The sequence below is a fragment of the Microtus pennsylvanicus genome, chromosome 8 (genome assembly GCF_037038515.1).
Source record: "Microtus pennsylvanicus isolate mMicPen1 chromosome 8, mMicPen1.hap1, whole genome shotgun sequence".
Lineage (NCBI taxonomy): Eukaryota > Metazoa > Chordata > Mammalia > Rodentia > Cricetidae > Microtus > Microtus pennsylvanicus.
The window spans coordinates 45,821,449-45,847,322 of record NC_134586.1 but is presented as its reverse complement, the minus strand read 5'-3'; the positions used below and the strand labels follow the sequence as shown (position 1 = coordinate 45,847,322).

The window sequence follows — 25,874 nt, the reverse complement described above, 5'->3', positions numbered from 1 at the left end:
GATGGCTCAGTGGTTATGAGCACCGACTGCTCTTCCAGAGACCCGAGTTCAATTCCCAGCACCCTACATGGCAGCTCATAAGTGTGTGTAAATCCAGTCCCTGGGTGATCTGACACCTTCACATCATTGCACATAAAATAAAGTTAAAAAAAATAAATAAAAAATAAAATAATGACACGACACATGGTTTCTTTAGTATACAATAAGAAGATGAACAAAAAGTCAAAGCGGGGTCTCCATTTACAGCTCAGGTTGGCTTTGATCTCTCAAACCTCTTGCTTCGGCCTGAGACAATTCTATTAAATAACAAAAAGAAATGTGATTCAAGATTTGAAAAAATGGGACTGACATACAAATCTTTTAAAGTACACACTGTATACTAAGATTCTTTTCTGCAAAAGGCTTTACTCTGCATGTGATAGATGAAGCTTGGAGAAAAACACTAGTGTGGTAGTTGGCTCTTTTGCTACTTTCTAGTGTCAAATGACACGGCCTTCCTTTCTACCCTTGGCTTACTTCCTTACACTGCTCTGCTCTGCTATCTATCTAGTGGACCTACTGCCAAGAGAGAAGAGACAAGACCACAGTTACTTCTGCTGGGACAGCCCCTAAGTAATCTATCACAACAGGCTCTGCTCTCAACAGGTAGCGAAGCCCTAGGTCCCCTGAGCTAACACAGTGGTCTACCACAATGACAAACACACAGACTTACATTGTGATCTCCTTCAGTGACACGTACTTCATAGCAATAGGCCAGAAGGATGTCAACTAAACTGTAGTACACTTGACGGTGAGCTGTCTTGTCCAGCAGGTAAGACTTATTTACAAATTTTCGTAGCTGATATTTTTCCTCATCTGAAAAAGACACTAAAAGAAAACACAGCTTTGAAAATTAAATGTGCCATTCAGGTTCATAAAACACCCAGTGCAGAAGATTTGCCAAAACTGGAACTCCGAATATAGAAAGCAAAATCAAAGTTATTTATCCATAACTCTACATATAAGGCAATTTCTTAAAGGAGGCTTTTCAAGCTTTATTAAGAGTCATGCATCTGTTCAAACCTTCCAGACCTTTCCTCCTACATTTCAATAGTAGTTTCTGACTTCACAAATCTTTTTCCTAAGTTTTATTCTTATTACTTTAAATTATGTGTGTGTGTGTGTGTGTGTGTGTGTGTGTGTGTGTGTGTGTGTGTATGCAGGAGGCTAGAGATATCATACCCTCAGGAACAGTCATTAAAGACAATTATGAGCTGCCTGACACAGATACTGACCAATCTAGTGGGGTCTTTTTGTCATTTGAGGATCCATCTTCCAAAATGACTCTAGATTGTGTCAAGCTGACATAAAACTACCAGGACATCTTCCTGGACATACTTCTCACTCTGCCTGGTAATAAACTTAGCAGCACTTTTCCCATTTCTTTCCAGTTTAATGGATTTAAGTGACTGTGGTATGGAGAATTCCAAGATGACCCACAAAGAGTGGCATCACTCCCTTTGTGGACAAGATCTTGTCACTTGGTTCTGTCCAACAGAATGTGACAAAGATGACGGGACAGTCATTGCCATGTTCACATTCCATTACTGTTGGAGTAGAGCCAGGATATTCCTGGGGTGAGATGGCCTGTGAAAAGGCTATGTGGCAGGTACTTCTGGAACCTCCACAATCTGAAGATTGCCCCATTTAAAAGCTGGCAAGAAAACGGGGCCGAAGCTTTGCAGATTGAAGGAAGAAAATTCTGTCAACAATAATTTGAGCCTAGAGAAAAGAATGCAACAACCAATACCTACTTTTAAAAAGAGATGGGCATAATTGGCTAATAAGTATATCTATAGACTGAGACTGCTTGTTCGTTTCTGGCCACCCAGACCCGAAAAAAATTACACAGAAACTGTACTAATTAAAACACTGCTTGGCCTATTAGCTTACGCATATTTCTAGCTAGCTCTTAGATCTTAAATTAACCCATCTCTATTAATCCATGCATCACTACGAGGTCGTGGCCTACGGGCAAAGTTCCAATAGGCTCTAGCGAGCATCTTTGTCTTTTGGCAGATACTCTTCCCTCCTCTATCTGCTTAGAATTCCCGCCTTGCCCTATTCTGTGCTACAACAGGCCAAAGTCGCTTTATTCATTAACCAATGGTATTCACAGCATACAGAGGGGAATCCCACATCCTATGTCCAACCTTTTAACCTTACGAAAAGATGCTACCATGTCATGATAACCACGTCCAAAGAACCACACAATCTAGTCACAAAAAAAGAGCATTAAAAAGTTTCACAATATTTTATGCAAGTTTATGATTTCATGTTGGGCTGTACTCATAGCTCTCATCCCACAGGCTAGTCATATCTGAGCTACCACAGTCTTGCAAGGCCCCAAGCAGAGGACGAATCAGAGCCAGACCTGAACTCTAATATATGGAGACAGCGAGAACACAGTATAGAGATAAGCTGTTCTACAGCAAGAAACTTAACTGTGACTCACTTACTAGAGGTCGGGTACTTCAGTTAGTGCCACTCTGCTAAACAGATGGCATTATTTCCTAGTTGTGTTGGCAAACTGGGTTTGCTCTGTGAATTGTCCAAACTGTGTTCTGTCCAATTTTTCCTATTGAACAGCTTGGCCTGTCAAATTTTTTATAAACTTTTTGTGAATTATAAATATAAATCATTGGGTCAGCAAGATAGCTCATTGGGTAAAAACACATGCCAATCATGGCCAAGGACAACCCGAATTTGTTCCCAAGAACTCAATAAAGGGGGAAGGGAAAAAATCAACTCCACAAAGTTGTTCTCTAACCTCCAAACATAAGCCATGGAATATATAGACCCACACACATCACACATCACACACACACATACACACACAAGCAATAAATTAAATATAAATCCCAACCAAATTCCAAATCTGCTGATTTTGGGATACCTTTTGCCTCGAAAACTGTTTTCAATATAAATCTAAACAGTCCAGAAAGAAAGAAAGAAAGAAAGAAAGAAAGAAAGAAAGAAAGAAAGGAAGGAAGGAAGGAAGGAAGGAAGGAAGGAAGGAAGGAAGGAAGGAAGGAAGGAAGGAAGGAAGGCAGGCAGGCAGGCAGGCAGGCAGGCAGGCAGGCAGGCAGGCAGGCAGGCAAAGGAAGGAAGGAAGGAAGGCAGGCAAAGGAAGGAAGGAAGGAAGGAAGGAAGGAAGGAAGGAAGGAAGGAAGGAAGGAAGGAAGGAAGGAAGGAAGGAAGGAAGGCAGGCAGGCAGGCAGGCAGGCAGGCAGGCAGGCAGGCAGGCAGGCAGGCAGGCAGGCAGGCAGGCAGATTGACTCTGGATTTAGAGCCTTGGTTAATGTTTTTTCCAGCTCCTAAATCATACATGAACTCTCTTTAAGGTTGTCTCACTTGGGGCTGGAGAGATAACTCAGTGGTTTAAAGCACTAGCTGCTCTTCCAGAGGACCCAGGTTTCAGTCCCAGCACCCACTTGACAGTTCAAAACAATCTGTAACTCCCATTCAGGGGATCTGACGCTCTCTTCTGACCTCTTGCAGGCACCAGGAATACGTGTAGTACATGGATATACATGCAGACAAAGCATTAATACACATTTTAAAAGCCGTAAAAAAATAATAATAGCAGTAATATCTAATGGAATAATAAAATCTATGTGGAAGCTAGCTTTTCATGTTTCAAGACTTCACTTTATTCCAAATGAACAGTGAATCCCACTACATGAACCACCAACTTTGTCAGACAGAATTGCTGCTTTTGTTACTTCAAAGTACTTTTGGTTTTTGTCAGCTGTTGCAAATACAGTATTTTCCCCAATTTCCATCATTAAATATTTCATGATAAAAGAGAAAAAATATGTCACTTTTACTAAATATTGACTACATATTCTAAAACAACACACTGAAACGCTTAAATGTTAATAATACAACAAAATGCTTTATTTACATGAAGACAAGCAAATATGAGACTTCAGTTTCTTAGTTTCCTTTGATGCCTACAATTTAGACAATCTACCATATATCTCTTAATATCAAGTCTTTAAAAAGAATCTCTGTGTGCATGTGTCTATCTTATGGTATGTGGAAATATGTGTTTGTATGTGGGTGCCTGCATGTGGAGGCCAGATGGCTGGCATCAGGCATTTTCCTCCATACTTTCCTTTTGGTGAGCCTGGAGCTCACCAATTCTGCTAGTCTAGCTAGTCAGCTTGCTCTGGGGATCCCGTCTCTATTTCTAGGATTGTAAATAGATTACCACACTCACCCAGCATTTTATGTTGGTGCTGGGATCCAAATTCAGTAGCTTCCATGAGCATGGCAAGCGCAGTCCCGTCATAAAATCATTCTACAGTTACACAATGGTCATGCAACATATTTTCTAGTCTCTCTCACACTAACACTATTAGTCCTCAATACTGTACAGAGTCAAAAGCATGATCAGAAAGAATAACCGCCAAAAACACAAACTGTTCATTCAGTTCTAGTTCTTGTAAGCAAAACTGGCTTTATTAGTTACTTTTTTGTTGCTTTCACAAACTATCACAACCAGAAGTAGCTGACAGGAGGAAGAGTTTATTCGGCTTATGGTTCTAGAGGGTAAGAGTCAATCATGGCACGGAGGTGGAGGTATGGCAGCAAGTGGGGGCAAGCAGAGCAATAGAACAGGACAATGAGAGCTTATATTTCAACCACAAGCACCAAGCAAAGAGAGACAACTAAAAGTGGAATAAGGTTATAAAATTTAAAAGCCTACCCCTAGGTAGTTTCAGGACAGGCTCCAAAGCTACAGAGAAACCTGGTCTTGAAAAACCAAACCAAACCAAAACGAAACAAAAGCATTTAAATGAGCTTATGGTTTCAGAGGGTTAGAGTCAAAGATGGTGAAGAAAAGACATGGCAACAGAAACAGCTGAGAGCTCACAACTTGATCTGTAAGGAGGAGGCAGAAAGAGCTACCTGGGAATGATGTGAATCTTTTGAAACTCCAAAGTCCACTCCTAATGACACACCTCCTCCCTTGTACCTTCTAAACCTTCCCAAACAATTGTAGCAACTGGGGACCAAGTATCCAAACACATGAGCCTATGCGGGTTACTCTCATTCAAACCACCAGAGCCTAGTTTCACGCCTGGTACGACACTCTCCATGGTAGAGAGTCAAGGCTGGCACCTCTTAACATCCTGGGGTCTCTGTCACAACCCAGGCATCAATTTCACAGATTCACACAATGTCCTTTCACAGCAGGGACTCCCCTGACACATGCTGCCTGGTCTCAATGCTTCTCTAAAATCACATGAAGAATCCATGATCCCCTTACTCTTCCATCCTTCAAGCTGCCAAAGTTAGCACGGCACGGATGGCACTGCCAAGTATGGCTATCCCCAAATAAAAGTGCACCTGATCTCACATCTTTCAAATTAGTATTTTTTAAACCATTTCCTATCATTCACTTTTAAATCCCACTAGCAGAGGAGCCCTGCTTCCACTTCTCATGCTCCATATAAAAGTTAGGTCAGAGAGTTAAAGGGATATAGTTCAGAGGTTAAGAGCATTGGTTGCTCTTCCAGAAGTCCTGAGTTCAATTCCCAGCATCCATATGGTGGCTCATATCTACCTATGAGATCTGGTGCCCTCTTCTAGTATGCAGTTATATATGCGGGCAAAACACTGTATACATAATGAATTTAAAAAAATCTTTAAAACAAAGGAAGAAAATTACAAAAAATATGTCAGAATAACTTGCAACATATAAGACTGGCTAAACTGCTGTGACCAAGAGCTGCCAGTAGCAGACGAACAATAGCTTAGGGAAAACATAAACTTCCCCCACTCCACTACCCTGGGAAGGGACTAGGGCCTGGTGGGCATTGGATTGCCTGGTTTATGACTTCTTTCTACACACAATCAAGATGGCTGCTCTAGGCTTGTATCATTTCCTAAACGATGAGAAAGCAGAAAGTAGCAGGAGAGAGAGCACGAGCAAGGAACTCAGGACCGCGAGGGGTGCACCCACACACTGAGACAATGGGGATGTTCTACTGGGAACTCACCAAGACCAGCTGGCCTGGGTCTGGAAAAGCCTGGGATAAAACCGGACTCTCTGAACATAGCGGTCAATGAGGACTACTGAGAACTCAAGAACAATGGCAATGGGTTTCTGATCCTACTGCACGCACTGGCTTTGTGGGAGCCTAGGCAGTTTGGATGCTCAACTTACTAGACCTGGACGGAGGTGGGGGTTCCTTGGACTTCCCACAGGACAGGGAACCCTGATTGCTTTTCGAGCTGGGGGGGGGACTTAATTGGGGGAGGGAGAGGGAAATGGGAGGCGGTGGCGGGGAAGAGACAGAAATCTTTAATAAATAAATAAATTTAAAAAAATAAAAAAAAAGAAAGCAGAAAGTAGGAGGAGGGCAAGCACCTTCTTTCTAAAGAAGGGACCCAGAAAGTACACAGAGACTACCCATCATGTCCCTCCAGTCAGTACCCAAGCACGGGGTCACATCCAGCCACAAGTAAAGAAAGGAAACCCAGCTCCTAGCAGAGTGAGATGTGCTCGGCTGTGACTCAAGGAGGCCTCTTAGGAAAAAAGAGTCATGAAAAGCCGCTACCTTATCCAGAGATCAACAATTATTAAGCTGCCTTTTAATTTTCTTTAATCATTCTCCTGATAGACAGAGGTGCCTCAGCTCAACAAGACTGTCCCCCTATTCACAATTTGACAAAAGTCATATAAAATGATATAAGCCCTTGCATTAGTTTGGATAAGTGTCCCCAAAGCCCACAAGGTAAATAAAGGTTCTGTTATCTAACCTATGGTGGGAATTGATATAGTAGAAACTTTAAGGCAGAGCCAAATGAGACGACAAAGATCACAGGGAGCAAGCCTAAGAAGGATAGTAAGAATCCAGCCTCTTCCAATCTCTCACCATGAGCTTCAGCTATAATTTTCTGATCTATCACGGGCCCAAAAGCACAAGGCCAAACCATCATGTCCTCTTTCGTAGTTAGCGCTATTATTTTGTTATAGTAACAGAGACATGATTACCATAGCCCTTTTCATATATAATTTTCCAAACTCACCTTCTTGTATGAGCTTAAGTTTAACATGACTTTTTTACTTGTTTAAAAATTTTCCAGCCAAAAAGAAAAAAACATCTAAACACACTGAAATTGCTAGAAACTATACTTCTTTTACTTGTTAAAATGTACTTAGTGCACAAAAATAGATTCTAAAATATATTCAATTATTTTTTTCAACCATGTTAGCAAATCTATGCAAAAATGAAGGAAGAAATGCACTTATACAGGCACGGCTTCCACAATGACAAATGATTTTAATAACTCATTTAATTTGTTGGCCATCATAGTTAAAGAATATGTATTTCAAAAAGAATGAAACATAGGTATGTGTCAGGTAAAACATTCTTTAGAGAAAAATGTTTACAAATAGTTAAGACAGATAACTGAATGTTGTTTGCCTCACTGAAGGGCTCATCTAAAGATGCCTTTATTTAAATGGAAGTACTCAGTTCATGTTGAAAGATTCAGCTTAAAGAAGCTACATGAAGAAACAAACTCAATACACGAAGAAAGTACACTTGACAAAGTCTTTAAGACCCTTGTACTTAGCAAGATTTGAGACAGGATTCCCTTAAGCACAGTTTTTCCGACAGTCATTAATTTAGCTAATAGGAAAGTGCCAGGTGTTCACAGTAATATTATCTCACTAGAGAAAAGCCTTTATACCCTGGCTGACTAATAAAGACCTCAGCTTCCACATAACTCTTGAATCAGAGAGAAAGCATGCCCAGAACTGTCTTTAAACACGCCAACTCTTCTATAGGGCCGTGTCTCCATTCTTAAGTAACGATAGCCATACTTGTTTGACAATATGAGAAGGTTAACCTCAGCACTGTACAAAGTTACACTCCAAATGGAAGACTATCCACACATTCTCTATCACTTTCAAGGACTGCACAGCATAGGAAAAGCCTACTTAACTGTGCTCTTGAATTTAAAGATGCTAGCTGCCACTAGCCTTTGTATTAGCCTTTTCTTAAAATATCAACTTTTTCTGAGGATTTCTAGATTCCATTTTGGCCTTCTTAGTTCAAACATATTTTATATTTGAGCCAACCGAAAGAATCAGATATACAACTAATGAGGATATCATTATAGAAATCAATTGGATTTTCCTCAATCAATCAGTCTGAGTTTCCTAAACCCCAATTTATCAAGACAGTAAATCACATTCCAAAGGGGAACTTGGAGTAGTCAGCACCAATCAGGTCTAACCCAGCAGCAGTACAGGAAATACCAACACCTGAGTGGTCACCACCTCAAGCAACACCTATCAAGCAAGCATTTGTATGACTTAGCTGCAGAATTGACAACATTTCAGATATTAATACTCTTAAAAATAATCTTTAGTAAAACAAAAGTCAGCTCAATAGTGTTGGAGGAGATGCTGGTACCCAAACATCACAACAAATTGCCCACGGCTACTTTCTGACAGACATTAGCAACCTACCTTGTTGGTATGTTTGAGACCTATGAAGGAGTCCCATGAAGATGGAAAGATGTTGTTGAGGTATTTGCTCTTTCTCCCAAACTCTTTCTGATTCTGTTACTTTAAACCTTCTCTTCCTCTTTAAATCCCCCTCCCAAACAACCCTGTCTTGTCTGGATCAGCGATTCAGTCATCCATAATCTGGCTCCTCTGAGTAACACATATCTGTCTATTACATTGTACGTGTACTGGAAACAGATCAAGAACCTGCGCTGCACTCGAGCCCTCAGCTAAATGGGCAGCCCTGCCGTTCCACCACTTTCAAAACTGACACTACCAGTTATCTCCACAAACACTCAAGGGCTCACTGGTGCCAAACAGGACGGCCCTGCAAGGAAGTTCATGGGCTGTAAATGGTATGTGGTGTCATAACAAGCAATCATGTGCCAAGACTCCTGGGCTGACGCTAACCACTGAAAGACAACTTGGGAAATGCGGTGAGTCCATCCTCGTGAAACCGGAGCTCCCAGGGAGCACAGCACTTAACGCTGCCATTCAGGAGTCTTTGGGGGAGGAAAACCTGGATGTTTACAAAGCTGAAGATGTTAGTTAGTCAGACTCCCTTCTGTAACTCTGAGCTCCAATAATTATGACCAGTGTCACCACCCGAGCAAAGACAGCACCTAAGTTTCCCACCTACAGCATATCTAGAACTCAAAACAAAGGTCACGATAGTACGATGAAGGACAATTTCAAGGTACATCCCTATCATCTGCAATGTCCCATCTGAATGACAGCATCTCACTGCGGGGCACAAAGCAGGAAGGCAAGGCAGCAGAGAAGGGCAGAGACAATCGGGAGGAGACGAGAGACAGCAGCAATATGTATCTTGGTAAACGGAACTATAAAGCTAGTTCTTTGCTTTATTTCTTTTCTCCTGTATTTTACCGTAGTTCGACACGCCAGTTAATTCCTCTAGTTCTGGGTGTCTCAAATATTTGAATAAGAATAAAATGAAAGAAAAAAATCTCATTAACAAGGAACTTTCCATTAAAGATTTGTAGAATGTACAAAAATGGCAATTTGACAGAGAAGTCATTCAATTCCTAGCTCTCCTGCCACTCAGTTCACTCTCTAACAATAATCTCTAAGACTCACAATGCAGGGAGGCTTTCATACACACAGCCTCATTCAGTCCTGACAGCAGCTCTGAAGGAGGCAGATTTCCACAGCAACCCAAGGCTGCACAGTCACTCAGCTGGCAGTGAGGGGGGAGTTAAATGCAAGCCTCATATTCAGCTGTGTCCTGCCTATACTTAACCTTATACCTGGCATAATGGAGGAGGAGGCCCTTTCTGTTCAATACAGCTCAAGTTCCTCCACCTTAGATCACATAGCCTAGCTGTTTTGAAAGGTGACTTTTAGAATGAATCACCGTAATGGCTGAGCAGACTGCCTGAACCACCAATCTGGCTACAAGTCAGATAAAGGGTCGGGAGTCAGCGGTTAAAAGGACAGAGCACTGGCTCAATCTGTTAAAATTACAGAGGACCTCACTCGAAGCACTGCTGACATGGAGAACTGGCCTCAGAACACACTGCCATTATTAAAGGAGAGCAAGCTAGAACTGAAATCAAAGAGCATGCCTTCTGATTTTTAGGGCAACTAGCTCCCTCTGGTGGAGAGAAGTCTCAACTACACCATCACAAGCTTCCTCTCAAACTGCCAAAACGGGGAGGGCAGCTGACCTTTAGGAGCAAAGGTCTTGAGACCTACTTAGCTCATCCTTAATGACCCAGATTGAGTCAACAAGCTACATCTGCAAGTCTCTTAGCTGGGGAAGGAGTCTGCAGCTGTCATAAGCACAGACCAAACACAAGCACAGAGCACACTGAGGACAATGGCACACACACCTATACTCAGAACCAACAGTCAGTTTCTAAATACAAGCACAGAGCACACTGAGGACAATGGCACACACACCTATACTCAGAACCAACAGTCAGTTTCTAAACACAAGCACAGAGCACACTGAGGACAATGGCACACACACCTATACTCAGAACCAACAGTCAGTTTCTAAACACAAGCACAGAGCACACTGAGGACAATGGCACACACACCTATACTCAGAACCAACAGTCAGTTTCTAAATACAAGCACAGAGCACACTGAGGACAATGGCACACACACCTATACTCAGAACCAACAGTCAGTTTCTAAACACAAGCACAGAGCACACTGAGGACAATGGCACACACACCTATACTCAGAACCAACAGTCAGTTTCTAAATTTACAATGGCAGGTTTTCCGCTCTGGTAGAAACTATCCAAACTCTAACAAAGCTTAACCACAAAAACACTTAATAAACTGTTCTTACTGCCTATTACATAATAATCACTCTATCACATGCTTAACAAAGGAGTGAACAGCAGCTGACTGGGCTGCTTGAAGACAGCTTTTAGGAACGGATGCAGAAGAGCCCATAACTACTTCAGTTGGACTGAGGTAAAAATATCTCCTGTACGATCAGTGAGAGCAGTAAACCAAATGACTGTCAGCAATACAGCCCAAAGGCTCCCCGTCCCGGGACATGCAGCACTGGACAGCAGCCGGTGGCTTAGGCGAATGATCTGGGTGTGCCCATGTGGAAGGCGCTCAGCAACAATGATGGCAAGGCCACAGGCCCAGCACCTTTTGTGTACACCATAGTAAACCAAATATTTAGCTGTGAGGTCTGTACTTTAAAAACACCCCAGGCTAAGAATACATCTTGGGGTGGGGTGGGGTGGGGGTACAATTTGGGGGTAAGAGTGTGTGTTTAACATATATATAAGGCTGTGGGTTTGACAGTCAACACAAAAATAAACTCATGTGAAATACACTCAAAACTGTAAACAGTAATAGTTTTTAGGAGAAGAAACCTGGAGAAGGAAAGTGTAGCTGGATTTTTTTTTTTAAACTCTTTTGGGGCCACCACCCAGCTCCGAAATAAATACACCGAGATTTATTCTTAAACTATGAATGCACAGTCTTAGGTTAGCTTATTTCTAGCCTGTTTTTCTAACTTAAATTACCCTGTTTCTCTTTAACTACATTTTGCCTCTGAGCTTTTAACCTTTCCTTATTCTACATATCTTTCTTTCCTTCTTACTCTATGACTGGCTGGGTGGCTGGCCCCTGGCATCCTCCTCTCCTCCTTTTCTTACTCCTCCCTCTTTCCCTATTCTCAAGCCCAGATTTTTATTTCTCATCCTATTTATTCTTTCTGCCTGGCAGCCCCGCCTATCCTTTCTCCTGCATTGCTATTGGCCATTCAGTTCTTTATTAGACAATCAGGTGTTTTAGGCAGGCAAAGTAACACAGCTTTACAGAGTTAAACAAATGTAACATAAAAGAATACAACACATCTTTGCATCATCAAACAAGTATTCCATAGCATAAACAAATGTAAAGCCCCTTAAACCAATATTCCACAACAGGAAAGTTTACATTCCATTTACTGTTCTCCAGAATATTTATTCTTACCTATGCACTCCTTTCATTAAATGCTGAAATTTAGTTTTAGTATATAAAGAAAAGCCAAATCACCTATCAGATAACATAGGACTCTTGCTCTGATCTAACTGAAACCATTATGACTCTACTCTACAGACTTAGAACAAGCAGCTTGTGCTGGACCAATGATGAGAACATACGCACCCAAGAAAGGACTCTGGTAATGCTTATCTTCACATGGGACAGTCACCTCTTGTGAAATCCCCCCCCTCAACATTCTCCAGTACAAACTGTTTCACCATGCTCTGGAAACTGTGATGGAAAGACAGCTATTCTGGCTTCCTCATCCCACTACCTGAGAATAAGCAGAGGAGGCCACATCCAATTCATGTAAGAGCAAAGGCATAGCCAGCGTCTCCCCTACTCATACTCAGGTGTCCTCAGCACAGGGGCACGGTCGTATCTCTCAAGCACATTCTTCAACTATGAATGTATGTCAATATCCTTATTTCTAAAAATCAATCAATTCAAAAACTTAAAAAGATACCACTGAGTCTAAGGTAAAATCTACTTCATAAGAATTTTCCAACAAACAATAACTGAATGATTTAGTGTGGAATTTTAAAGCACAGGACTAACACCTGGAACCTGTGCATGCAGCACAGGCTATGGTACCTTACAGTTTAAATACCAGCAGAGAAAAGCAAACAAATGAGGCACAATTAGCAACCAAAAATCCCATTTTCACAATGAAAAGCAATTAAAATCATATGCCATACAACATGAAAGGCAGTGGCTTGGCACAGCAATGAGAGTTTTAAAAATCACAAATGTTCACAATGAAACACTCATTTGAGTTTCTTACCTAATGCAGCATCATCTCCTTGTTCTTGGCTCTTTCCCAAAGAGGCCATCATTTTTGCATGTGCATCATTCCACCAAGGATTGTACTTCAAAATCTGTTCGACTGCCTCATCTTCAAAGAAGTCAGCTCTGCTCAAAAATGAATGGGCTTATTACATCAGATTTCACTGGTTTCCTTTCTTTTTTTATAATCTTAATTTATCACATTTGCACAGAAATAGACATTACATCAACTCAATACACAACCTGAGAGAAGACCGAGAGTTGCGCTGACTTTTTCTATGGTCACCAATGCCATAAAGCAAAAGGCAACTAAACTGAAGGAACAGTAGTCGTTTCTGATGTCTTCCACAGAAGGCACGAGGAGGAGCCTCCTACCCTGACTGCGCTGCAGTCTGGAACCAATGCTGGGTTCATGAGCAGCCCAGATCTGAGAGATGCTATGATAAAGGAAAGACCTTTCAGACCCAGCCGCAGAAACACAAACAGATGAACAGGTAATTCAGGACGCGTATTTCCACAGGCAACTAATGACTGCTGAGAAGGGGAAATTAGTCTTTTCCGGGGATGAGCCCCCACATGGCTATCTAATATAAACGATCAGCCCTAAAATCACACACATAGAGGCAACTTAAAAAGACTCACAGGCTTTGGGCATGAGAGAGAGAAAGAGAATAATAATGAAAGAAAAAGAGGTCATAAATTTGAGAGAGTATGGAGAAAGGTATCAGAGCCATTAAGAGGGAAAGGACAAGGGAAAAGTTGGAGGAAGAAAGGGGGAAAATGGTACATTATATTTTAATTTAAAAATTACCAAGAAGAAAAAGGAAAGACTTTGTGCCATATTCTAAGCTCCACGTTAGGCACTAGGTTCTTCTCTCTGTTCACAAGATACAAACTGCCCTGGCCCTTGTACAATTTATAGTCCCACCGGAGACACAAGTATGGCAGAATGCAGTAACACAGCAGCAAAAAAATCCTATAGCAAAACAAAACTGACACATTTAAGGGCCCTGGGGGAAATACTATTTCCATCAACAGTTGAAAGACAATTAAGAATTCACATTAAGGGGGCTGGCGAGATGGCTCAGGGGTTAAAAGCACTGGCTGCTCTTCTAGTTCAATTCCCAGCATCCACATGGCAGTTCACAACTGTCTGTAATTCCTGTTCCATGGGATCCACTGCCCTCACACAGACATACATGCAGGCAAAACACCAATGTACATAAAATACAAATGAATAAAATATTTTTTAAAAAAAGATTTCATATTAAGAGAGTTAGGAGAGGAACTGGAGAGATGGCTCAGCAGTTAACAGCAGGCACTACCTTTGCAGAGGATCTGATTTGGGTTTCCAGACTCCACACAAGGCAGCTCATAACGACCTGTCACTCTGGCTCCAAGGATTCACCTCCCTCTTCGGGCCTGTATAGGCACTGCATCCTGTGCACAACCCCACACTCAGATCATACATGGATGCATAATTTAAACTAGAAAATAAAATCTAAAAAAATAAGAGAGAGTAGCCTGAGCTCAAAAAACAGAAATACCTACAAAACAAGGATCACATTGAAGAAGAATTGCCAAGATAAGTTGAAAATAAGATACTGATAACAATAACCTTCCAGGCATGTCTGACCCATGGCCTACAGACTGCAAACACCTCAGAGTAGCTATCAATTAGATCTAACATACTAATGTAAATTTACTTTATATATACACATATACATGTAGATATGTATACACATACACACATATATATATATATGTAATTTATTGCCTGCTTCTTGACTGTGAACTTTGCAGATGACAAGACACAAGATAAAAGTTTGGACACACATGAAAGCCATACTAGGAATACCCCTAAGGTCACTGAACACAGGGCATGCATCTTAGAGGGGCGATTCTAAAGAAGTAGAAGCTGTGCCAGAACAGGATGGTGGCAGAGGACAGGGAACAAAGCAGGTGCATCTGATATATAAGAAGAAGGTAGGGTCCTCAAGAAGCAGGGGCTGAGGAACTTTGAGAATCAAAGCAATGGCCAGGACTATGGCTCAGCAATGCAGAGGACAACAGTGGTCTTCATGGAGACAGTGCCCCAGGAGGTTGAAAGAACTGAGGAGAGGGTTAATAACTTCTACCTGAGACAGGTTAAGTTTGATGTATCCATCTAGGGCATATAATATACAGCTGGACACACAAGTCTGATACTCAAGAGAGAGGCTAAGTCATAAGCATTGTGACCAAGGAAGAGGAAAGAATCGCGCAGGAAGAACTAGTCCTGTGAGAGAGCGGGACTCAGAAACACCGAGGACACAAAGGAAAAGAGCTCACTTGAATGGGGACTCATGAGAGAAAAAGCAAACCACCTCTACCCCATCCTTCTGCCCCAGTAAGATCTTCCAAGATGATAAACTGGCTGTTTTGAATAAAAATTCTCAGATACCATTCCAAGAGTCCAGACTGTGATGGGTTATTCTGTTTTCCATTCTTACACTCTACTGGAGATTGACTCTCAGGTTTCATGCATGCTGGGAGGTGCTCTACCACTAGCTACAGCCCTAGCTTTGAACTCACATCATAGCTCAGGTAGGCCTTGAACTTGTGATCTCTACACCTTACACTTGCTTCTTCATAGTCCTCATTCCTGTTCTAGCCTCCAGTGTACCTAGGATCGTGGGCCTGCACCACCAGGCCCAGTCAATGGTTTATCTTTATTTACACTGTCTATGAATTAAGGGTTGCATGAACATGATTAGTGACTGACTAACCATCTACATTTCCCAATCAATTATTTTCACATTTGAAAAAAATGTCACTGCACTCACCAAATGTCCTCCATACACACACAGCAACAATAGACCAGTGACTCGCCACGAGGGCTCCACTACTTAATAAGAACCATGGGCATAAACACAGACATTCGGAACACAAAGTGGAAAAAAACAAACAAACGTGTGCTGCCCAGGAGAGCACTGAGGAGGCATCCTCACCCAGGCGAAGGTGAAAGGTCTATGAAAGTGATGTCTGAGCACAGCCTTGAAGGTAGCAAGGGGCCTGCATGAGTGAAAGAAGCCCATAAGAAACAGCGAGATGCAAACACCAGCTGTTGCCTTAGTATAAAGCAAGGGCAAGAAGGGGCAAAGGTGAACTGACAGAGAAGGGCGGTGGAAACACAAGTATCAGCTGCTGCCCGGAGATGAAGCATGGGCAAGGAGGGCAGGAGTGAACTGACGGAAGGAGCGGGTCCAGCTCACAGAGAACACTTGATACCACGTCAAGGAGAGAGAAGCGGCTGTCTGAGGCCAAAGAACACCAAGCACGGGAGGAGGCAGATTTCACTTGAGAGCATCAGCCTCACAGCTGACAGATCTGAAGAAGTCCAGACAGATGGCTGTCAGGCGTCAGGAGGCTACTAGAAGCCATGTGAGAGGACCGCAAGAAACGTGGAGTAGAGGAAATCACAGAAGATAAATGGCCACCCTTTCCAGCCTCCCAAATCGTAGCTGAAATCTACTTAATACATAAAAAAAAACCAGACCAATGCATCAACTCTTTACAAAAAGTCTTAATAATGAAAATCTACCACAATTAAAAAAGACATTCCAAAAAAGCTTGATCATTTTTGTTTTTTCATTATCTTACAGATGTTTAAAATGTTGATTAAATCCTTCTGTTCTCACCAAAGAAAAAAGCAAGATTTTATGAATTGGTTATAATTTTAATATTCCCAAAAATCAAAAACAAATGTAGGAAGAAAAACAATATCCTAAGGAAAAGAAATACAAACATTTGGCAGGAAGAAAAACAATATCCTAAGGAAAAGAAATACAAACATTTGGCTGTATGCAAAGGTGAAAGATTACTACGGAATACTTGAAGATACTGTCTACAGACTTTAGTATAAAAATAACACCTGAGCCAGCAAAAGGCTCACAGGTAAAAGCGCTTACCACCAAAGATTGATGACCCAAGTTTGATACCCATGGTGGAAGAAGAGAGGACCAAACTCTGAAAATGTCCTCTGACTTCCACACTCGATGACATAATACACACCTACACTTAACACACACAAGAGATAAATAAATAAGTCTAAACTGATATCCAAAAGGAATAAATCATTTAAAAAAAAAAAGAAGACTCAGAAACAATGAGATTTACAGACCACCACGAACAGTACTTTCTCAGGCCACAGAACACCCTAAAAGAATAACCAACCTGCAGGAGATCCTGATTTTACAACAGATTTCAAAATAGTTATAACCCAAACGGAGCTAGATTTCACTTTGAATCTTAGTCCTGAGTCAGTCTGGCTTACTCTGTCCTGCTTAGAATAAAATCACACTCGTTTTCTTGAAGTCCTTTCAGAATCTGATAGCATCCCTCCACTGAGAGCCACTCCTTAAGAAATGGAAAGAATATTCCATGAAAACTATTCCCGCAAATGAGTTTCTGGGCCGAGTGAGATGGTTGAGTGGCTCGAGGCATTTGCCAAGCCTGACAACCTGAGTTCAATCCCTGGGAACCCACATGGTGGGAGATTGGAGTCCTGCAAGTTGTTCTATGATCTCCACATGTGTTAGGACACACATACGTACACCCCCCGCCACCATGTAGTTTAAATTTTTTTTAAAAAGCTTCTGAATAAAGTAGCACAGGAAATGGAGGAAAACAGGGCCTGCTTCAACTATCATGCTGCCAAATATAAATTTCAATATCCTAATCCTCTCAGGCCACAAACATACTCTTCCAGGCAGTTCTTCTAATTAAGCTCCCTTGCACTTGAAATTTCAGCCTTGGAAAGCTCATTCTGTTTTCATACTGGCTGAGAAATTTGCTGACAATGAAATTTCTACTTTAAATATTCAGCATGATTCTAAATGGGTTTCTTCAAATTACTCTTCAGTGGACCTTTAAAACCACCATTGAAGAGATAAAAGTAATTAGAAATGGCAGTCTAAATGGAGCCGCATCTCTCAGATGTCCTCCACAGTATAACACAGCCCGCTCTGGGCTTCCCTTAGGATGCTCAACAGTTCACCATTCATCACCACACGTCACTCATTCCATTTGCACATCACAAGACTCACTTCTGCTATTCCAATTAGTATCCCACTGGGTCACAGGAGAGAGAATGTTAATCACAAGAGCAATGGCAGTTAAAGTGGAATAGTGTACTTAAAAGGGAATACAGAGTGACAAATGGAGCCGCTTGTGGAGTTTTACCCAACCCACTCAGTAGTAGTGTGACCTTGGACAAGTCCCTTTGCCTCTCTTCTCCTTGTGAAAATGAAATGAAATAATCCTCAGGGGACTTGATAAGCTGAAAACACTGGACAAAAATATTGGGAAGCGGTGATAATAGTTACATGGCTAACATTTTTGAAATCACTGGCCCAGAGCCTGGAAAAAATAATAAGTGAGGGTTATGTCAACATATCAATTACATTCATTCTCCACACACCCTAGAAGAGCCAGGTAATCAGAGGCCCAGTGAAATGCAAAGAAGAGCTGCTACCTTGGTCAGTAAGAGACAGCACGTCTCTACTTTGATAAGTTCCTTATGCAAATATAGTTCTGGTTACGGCAAAGGTCACAACAGATGCAGGTGGAAAATACAGCAGAACTAAGGCTGAGTTCTAATGATACTCTACCAAGAGTAACTATCTACTCACTGTAGATAATGTTCTAGGAAGATCCCAGACTAGCAAGAAATATAGCACATGTAGACCTGGATTCTAATGGAAATCAAGACATATTCATTCACATATGCAAATAACTATGACAAAAATTCTACCTGTAAGAAGTACAAGCAAACACTCTTATAAGTTTGATGTGTTGAAGTCTGGTAAGAAAACCACAAAAGAGTATTAAGAGTGCTTCCTTGCTAGTATAAACTAAGTAGCAAGTTTACAAAGGCCCCACAAGTACAGGTTAGGTGAAACGTGAATTAGGGTTAGTGCCTTCACTAATTCCAGGATCTAAAGCACGTATGTCTGGGACACTGAGGGGCTGGGGAGATGGCTCACTTAGTAGTAGAGAGCTTGCCATGCAAACACAAGAACCTGAGTTCAGATCCCTAGCACTTTCCAGCACTATAGCCCAGTGCAGGAAGACAGATGGGTGTATTCTTGGAGAGAACTGGCCAGGCCTGATGGGCCAGCCTAGCTGAATGGGTGAGCTCTGGATTCAGTGAGACCCTGTCTCTGGAGATAAAGCAGAATGATTGAAGAAGTCACCCACTGTCAGGTTTGGCTTCCATGTGCACATGCACACATAACTATACAAACACATACATATACTCACAGATTCTGAAAAAAAATTAAGGAAGAGTTAAATACCTATTTAACTGCCACAAAAGTTAATACTCACAGATAATGATCCGGGTCAAATTTGGCCAGCTCAGCAGCCAGGCGTTTCTGCCTTCGTTCAGTCACAGGAGTAAAATCTGGATCCTTAATATCAATAACCTCACTCAGTTCATCCTAAAAACACCAGAACAAGAATGAGCACAATCTCCAATCTTTAGCATTTAAAAGTCAAATGAGGGGTTGGGCTGGGGAGATGGCTCAGTGGTTAAGAGCTCGTGCAGTTTTTCCAAAGGTCTCAGGTTCAATTCCTAGCACCCAGATCACAACTATCTGTAACTCCAGTTCCAGGGAATCTGCTACCCTCACACTGACATACATGCAGGCAAAACATCAATGCACATAAAAATAAATAAATAAGCCAGGCATGGAGGCGCATGCCTTAAATATTAGCAATTGAAGAGGCAGAGGCAGGAGTATCTCTATGAGTTTAAAGCCTGGTCTACAAAGAGAGTTATAGGACAACCAGGGCTGTTACAGAGAAATCCTGTCTCACAATATATATTATATATAAAACCAAACTGGGAGAAGGGAGGAGGAACATCAAAGCATGGAAGAATCTGCCTTATTACTATCCCTAGAGTATGAAACAGCTAGTAAGATTTAATAAATCTAACAAACAGGTGTAGAGCATGCCTTTGCTCCCAGCACTTGGAAGGCAGAGTTGGGCAGATCTCTGAGTTCGAGGCCAGTCTATTCTACATAGCAAGTCCCAAGCCAGCAAGAGCTACACAATGAGATCGTGTTGCAAAATACAAAAAGCAAAATCAAACAAACAAATAAAAAGCCATAAATGTTTGAATCTATTAATAGTGATATTTTATTAACATTTAACACAAAGGATCATGGCGCTTGCCACCAAGCCTGACCTCCTGATCCCTAGAACCTACAAAATAGAAGGGGAGAAAACTCCAAGAAGTTGTTGTCATGACTCTACAGACATCCTGGGGCATACAACTTCCACCATGCTGTAGCAGGTGCATGTGTGTGTGTGTGTGCGCGCACACACAAGCATATACACACATATTTAGTTAGTTGAAAATTTTAAACCAAAGTGGGGTGGTGGTGTCGCACGCCTTTAATCCAAGCACTTGGGAGGCAGAGGCAGATGAGATGGATCTCTGTGAGTTCGAGGCCAGCCTAGTCTACAAGAGCTAGTTTCAGGACAGGCTCTAAAGCTACAGAGAAACCCTGTCTCAGAAAAAAAAAAAATTAACCAAGAAGCATAATTGAATACACTCTTACAAACATGTAAGAACATTTAATTTTCCATTCATTTCCCTTTTTAGCCCCAGAGATCTGAAAGTTCCCAAAGACAGGAGGGTGTGAGTATCCAACATCTACAGAGAGACTTGGCTTTCTTCCCACTGTCTAGCTCAAAGAAAGAAACCCTATACTGTCTATTTTGTAAATATGCTTGCCATGCAGACCTGACCACCTGAGTTCAGTTTTTAGAAACCACATAGCAATAGATGGAGAAGATCAACTCCATGAAGCTGGCCTCTGACCTACATTCCCACAGGCACAAATTAAAAAAAAAAAAATTAAGGATTTTTATGAGTAATTCTGGTCTTTGACTTTCCACTTGAAAGTTTAAAAATCTAAGCCAAGATGTGCAAATGTGAACATGCAGCGTGTTTCCCAAGCAGAATTCTACAGAACAAACACACGCAGGAATTGTAAAGTGAAGAAACCTCATACAATCCAAAATACTCTCCAAACTGTGGCTTTCTTCTGTGTCTCCTCGCACATCTATCACCTCCAGGTAAGCACAGAACTAGAAGGAACATACAGGATGCAAGCCGAACGCAACCAAGCGGTAACCCGGGAGAGCTGTGCATGTGAACTGTCCCAAAAGACTTGTAAATGGAAAGGACAGCAGTAAAGGGAATCACATACACAAAAGAAAACAGAGACAAGTCAGTAGTCCGAGGATACTGAGCAAGTCCCTTCACTTTTTTATGTCATCTAAAAAAGAAAAAAGAAACGAAACAGTGATATGAGCGCACTTTAGAGTTGATGGTCAGAATGCAAGCTTACTAAAACTAGACCATGGGGAGACATCACAACCAGTCTCCCTGCACAACCATAATTTCCAAACAAACCAACACCAAAAAAAGAGTTCTGGGGCCAGAGAAATGGCTCAGTGGGTAATCTGACTGAGTTCAATCCCCCGGACCCTCACGGTGGAAGGAGAGAACTGACCCAAAAGCAACTGTCCTCTGACCTCCTCCTGAAAACCATGCATGTAAACAGGTACAGGCACACATATTCACACCAAGTAAATAGATATCTATAAAGTCTAAAACTAAATAAACTCTTCCTTTCTTACCACAAAGCGTGTAGGTCTTGACAGACGTACATTCAAATGTTAACAAAGGGATCCGATGACCTTTCTGGAAGCTACTGGATCAACTAGAATATCTTAATACTTTCAAATACAAACATCTGAGGCAACAACCAGACTAATGGCTGTCCACAAACATAAAATTTACATTCCAAAGTTCCTTTGCAGTTTACTTCTTGCAGACTTGGAATGCATTTTCCTACAGAAATCCTATTATAAACAGTAGTTAAGAGTCTCAGGGCAGCCCTCAAGTTTATGCAATTCATAATAAATTGAAACAGAACAGTCATGGTGCAAAGAGCTCAACAAGCATGCAGCAAAGTTTCCATGGGAAAAACTCGCAGTCTCTGCAGCTGAATCCACCAGAACACTTTCTCCCCAGAAGCACAGAATTGGCTCTTCTTCCCTCCTGGAGGCTAGGGCACATGTGGACAAAAACCTCGGGAGGGGAGGCAGGACAATGAATCCACAGCATGGCATCATCCCTCCCTCAGCTCATCACATGGCCTCATCTCTTCCCTCTGTGATTAGAGGGGCCCACATACAAAATCCATGTCGATAGCATCTTTAATCACAGCTGCCAAGTTCTTCTGCCATGTAATGTAAAACCTTTACAGGACAAGTAATCACATGACATCGTTTTGCTCTTCTTGGGGAAGGGAATGGCATTTGGAGCCACACCTACTATTAATATTAAACAATATAATACAGGCCTAAACACACTCACTAATGTCAGATTCCCTGTTCTCTCTGTCTCCATTCCAAGGCTGTTCCCTGTTACTCACCGGCTTCTACTGAGAACACAAATCCTCCTTCCCCTTCAGTTTCCTTACTCGCTAGCAGTAATCAAAGTGAGTTGTGTGGGAAGGGGAAAGGGGAGAACAACTAATTATTGCACCTGGACAGACTTAAGGTCGTGAATGGGCTATAATCTGTGAGGACCAACAGAAAACTCTGTGTTTCAGAGGGAAACGGACTCTCAGAACCCAGATTCCTTGCTCTACATCACAAGCCCAGATTGCCTTTCAAACCGATGCCAGCCTTTCCCTCTGGCCCAAGTCCACTAGAGCCACACACAGGTTTCTTTTCATTTATGGACATATACATCTGTCTCCACTCTGACCCTCTGCATCTACAGTGCCCTGTCATCATAACTCCATGCATGGCCCATCTTCCAAGGGGCCTCCTCTGGGCATCCTCATCAAAACGGTCCCAGGCTCATATACCACGATTTTCTTCCACCTGCTACTATTGCCATTAGCCTATTTACTGTCTACCTGAAGACTGTCCATCTTCTCCATAGAATGTTTCATGGGGAGGGGTCTAGTCTACCTTCTTTTTCACTGCACACTCAGTGTGAAGTGGCTAATTTATGTTAACTTAATACAAACTATAGTTTTAGGTTTTGATATTTCAAGACAAGGTTTCTCTGTGTAGCCTTGTCTATCCTGGAACTCACTCTGTAGACCACCCTGGTCTCGAACTCAGAGATCTGCCTGCTTCTGCCAAGATTAAAGGCATGCACCACCACTGCCCAGCTATCATAAACTATAGTTATCAGAGAAATGGAGTCTCAGTTGAGAAAATGTCTCCAGAAGATCTGTAGAAAAGCCGGTAGGACATTTTCTTAGTCGCTGATAATGGAAGGCCCAGCTCTTATGGGTGGTGCCATCTCTGGGTTCTATAAGCAGGTTTAGAAGCCATGAGGTGCAAACCAGTAAGCAGCACTCCTCCACGGCCTCTGCATCAGTTCCTGCCTCCAGGTTCCTACCCTATTTGAGTTTCTGTCTCAGTTTCCTTCAGTGGAAGTGTAAACCAAATAAACCCTTTCCTCCCCAACTTGCTTTTGGTGATGGTGTTTCATTACAGCAATCTTAACCCTAACTAGAACAGTGTGCTTGGCAGTCAGAAAGAAATTACTACTGAGTGCATAGTGCAGGGCTGTGGACTGGTCTGGTTGCTGGAATAGAGATCCAATAATGAGTATACATATAAAGTCCCCAACTTCATGGGATGAACTGGAAAAAAAGCAACTCTTTCCAGCCCCAGCTCTGCTCCACGCTAGTCTACTGACTCAAGGCCACCACAGCACTGTGGCAGAGAAATCACACCATGTGACTATTCCCATCTGGGCCACCCCACCTGCACTGTTCTATGCACATACATACCACGGCCTTGCTCAAACTGGACCCTAATAAGAAACTAAAGCGGCCGGGCACAAAGTTAGACTGGAATCTAAAGTAAGGCATGGTTGGAGGCACAGCTCGGAGGTAGAGCACTTGCTTAGAATGCATGCAGTCCTGGATTCAATCCTTAGCACTACAAAAGAAAAGTCTGTGGCATCAATCAACTCAAGGAAAGGAAGAAAAGAGAATGAACTTCAGCAGAAAGAAAAGAATTCCTTTTTCTCTCTTTTAGAATTGCTGTGGTCACTAGTCCCGAGTGATCTGAAGATGAACACTGCCAGGAAAAGGTCATGGAGGATTTAAGCCAGCCTTGTGCACACTTAAATCACAGATCAAACAGGACCCAATCGGGAAAGAAAACGCACTGTGTATGCATCTGGCCAGTGTGTCTCCTGGAGACAAAGACCTCAGGTCCCTGAAGCAGCCAAAGGAAAGCAAGGGCCAGAAGGCCTGGCATCCTGCAACAAGGCCGTCTCAGGAGACGGCTGACTGGGATGGTGCCCAGAGACTCCAGGGCTGCGGCTTCTGGCAGCCACCAGCGCCAACAGCTTGTTGTGCAGCCCTGACTCTGAGCAGCCAGGGCAGTTTTCCAAAAACGCGCTGGTGGCTGGCAGAGATTTCAAGAAAGGCAAGAAATCGGGTGTATGTATGTACATGGGAAGCAGGGGTGGGGAGAGTGGGGAGAGAATTTGCTTCAGCAGTAATATTTTCATTATCAGATAAAACAGAGAAGCTGCAAACCTGTTTAAAAGGAGACAGGATTATTCTTCCTGTAAAGAGTTAAATTATTAAACTGGGCGGTGGTGGCGCATGGATTACCCAGCACTTGGAAGGCAGAGGCAGGCGGATCTCTGTGAGTTCGAGACCAGCCTGGTCTACAAGAGCTAGTTCCAGGACAGGCTCCAAAACCACAGAGAAACCCTGTCTCGAAAAACCAAAAAAAAAAAAAAGAGTTAAATTATTCACTGAAGACATTTTTCTTTGTGTTACATTTTTTAATGAGAACATCAGAAAAAACAAAACTATTTTCAGTTTAAAAAAAATAAGGAAATACTGGCAAAATACAAGTAGTGAACAAATGTTTTGTGTGGGTCTTGATCCAAATGCAGAAATTACAGAAACTAAAATTGTAAGAAAACACAGTATTAGAAAAGTCATTTTTTAAATTATATTTTGAGACAAATGTTCTGAATCCTCTTACGGTGTGGTGACCTCTTCTAGGCACACTATAGCTTCTTCACTAAAAGAAAGAGGGCAGCACTGTTTATGTTATATGGTCACTTTTTAGCCACTCGATGTGACCATCACAAACAGCAGCTGTAAACTCATCTGATAAAAAAAAACATAAACCTTACTATGATTTTTGAAAGTCTGATTAATTCCTAATGTTATGAAGAACACCATATCCCTCAAATTTAATTCGTGCAGAAAGTCCCATTTTCTTTAAAGCTTTTTACTGGATCTGTCTCCTGGTAAAAAGTGCAGACGCAGTAGTAAAGATGCCCTGAGAAGCGCAGACAGATCCACATAAATCCCAACTTGGTGGCTTCAGGTTTGGAACTCTGGACTGAAAAGGTGTTCGAGAACAACAGTGTGGTAGAAGGCTGTGGTAGCACTCACTATCCAAGCACATTACTACTTCACAGTAATAATTCAGACCCACACACTAAGTATGTAGCTTAAAATAGCTTTTAAAACGTACTAGGGGCTGGAGAGATGGCTCAGTTGGTAAAATCACTTGCCGTGTGTGGTAGTTTGAATGGCAAAAGTCCCCCACAGGCTCAGACATATCAACACTTGGTCAACAACTAGTATGGACAGGTTATGGGTCTTTAAAGATGTGAAACCTTGTAAGAAGAAACTTTGAGAGAGTGTATAGTCTCTTCCCACTTCTAGCTCCCTCTCTCTACTTCCTGTGTGTAGAAAGGAACTGTGAATAGCCTGCCTCCTGTTCCTGCCACCATGCCATGCCCTGCCTACCATCAGAGACCCTCCCTCTAGAACCGTTAGTTCAAATAAACTTTTTCTTTCCTAAGTTGCCTTTGGTCAAGATATTTTACCACAGCCAACAGAAACTGTGCTAGCCTGATAACCTGA

General features: G+C 42.0%; 1 protein-coding gene across 3 annotated transcripts in view; it reads right to left on the bottom strand.

The window, feature by feature from the left end:
* Positions 1-25,874, bottom strand: part of Shq1 (SHQ1, H/ACA ribonucleoprotein assembly factor) — a 106,894-nt gene that overhangs the window by 70,404 nt on the left and 10,616 nt on the right. For 2 of the 3 annotated variants that reach the window (XM_075983340.1, XM_075983338.1), the window contains exons 5-7: positions 19,249-19,361; positions 12,878-13,005; positions 713-867 (exon numbers count right to left, since the gene is read on the bottom strand). In XM_075983340.1, coding sequence (XP_075839455.1) covers positions 713-867; positions 12,878-13,005; positions 19,249-19,361 — 396 coding nt within the window. The remainder of the gene's footprint in view (positions 1-712; positions 868-12,877; positions 13,006-19,248; positions 19,362-25,874) is intronic. The other variant, XM_075983341.1, reaches the window with a different exon arrangement.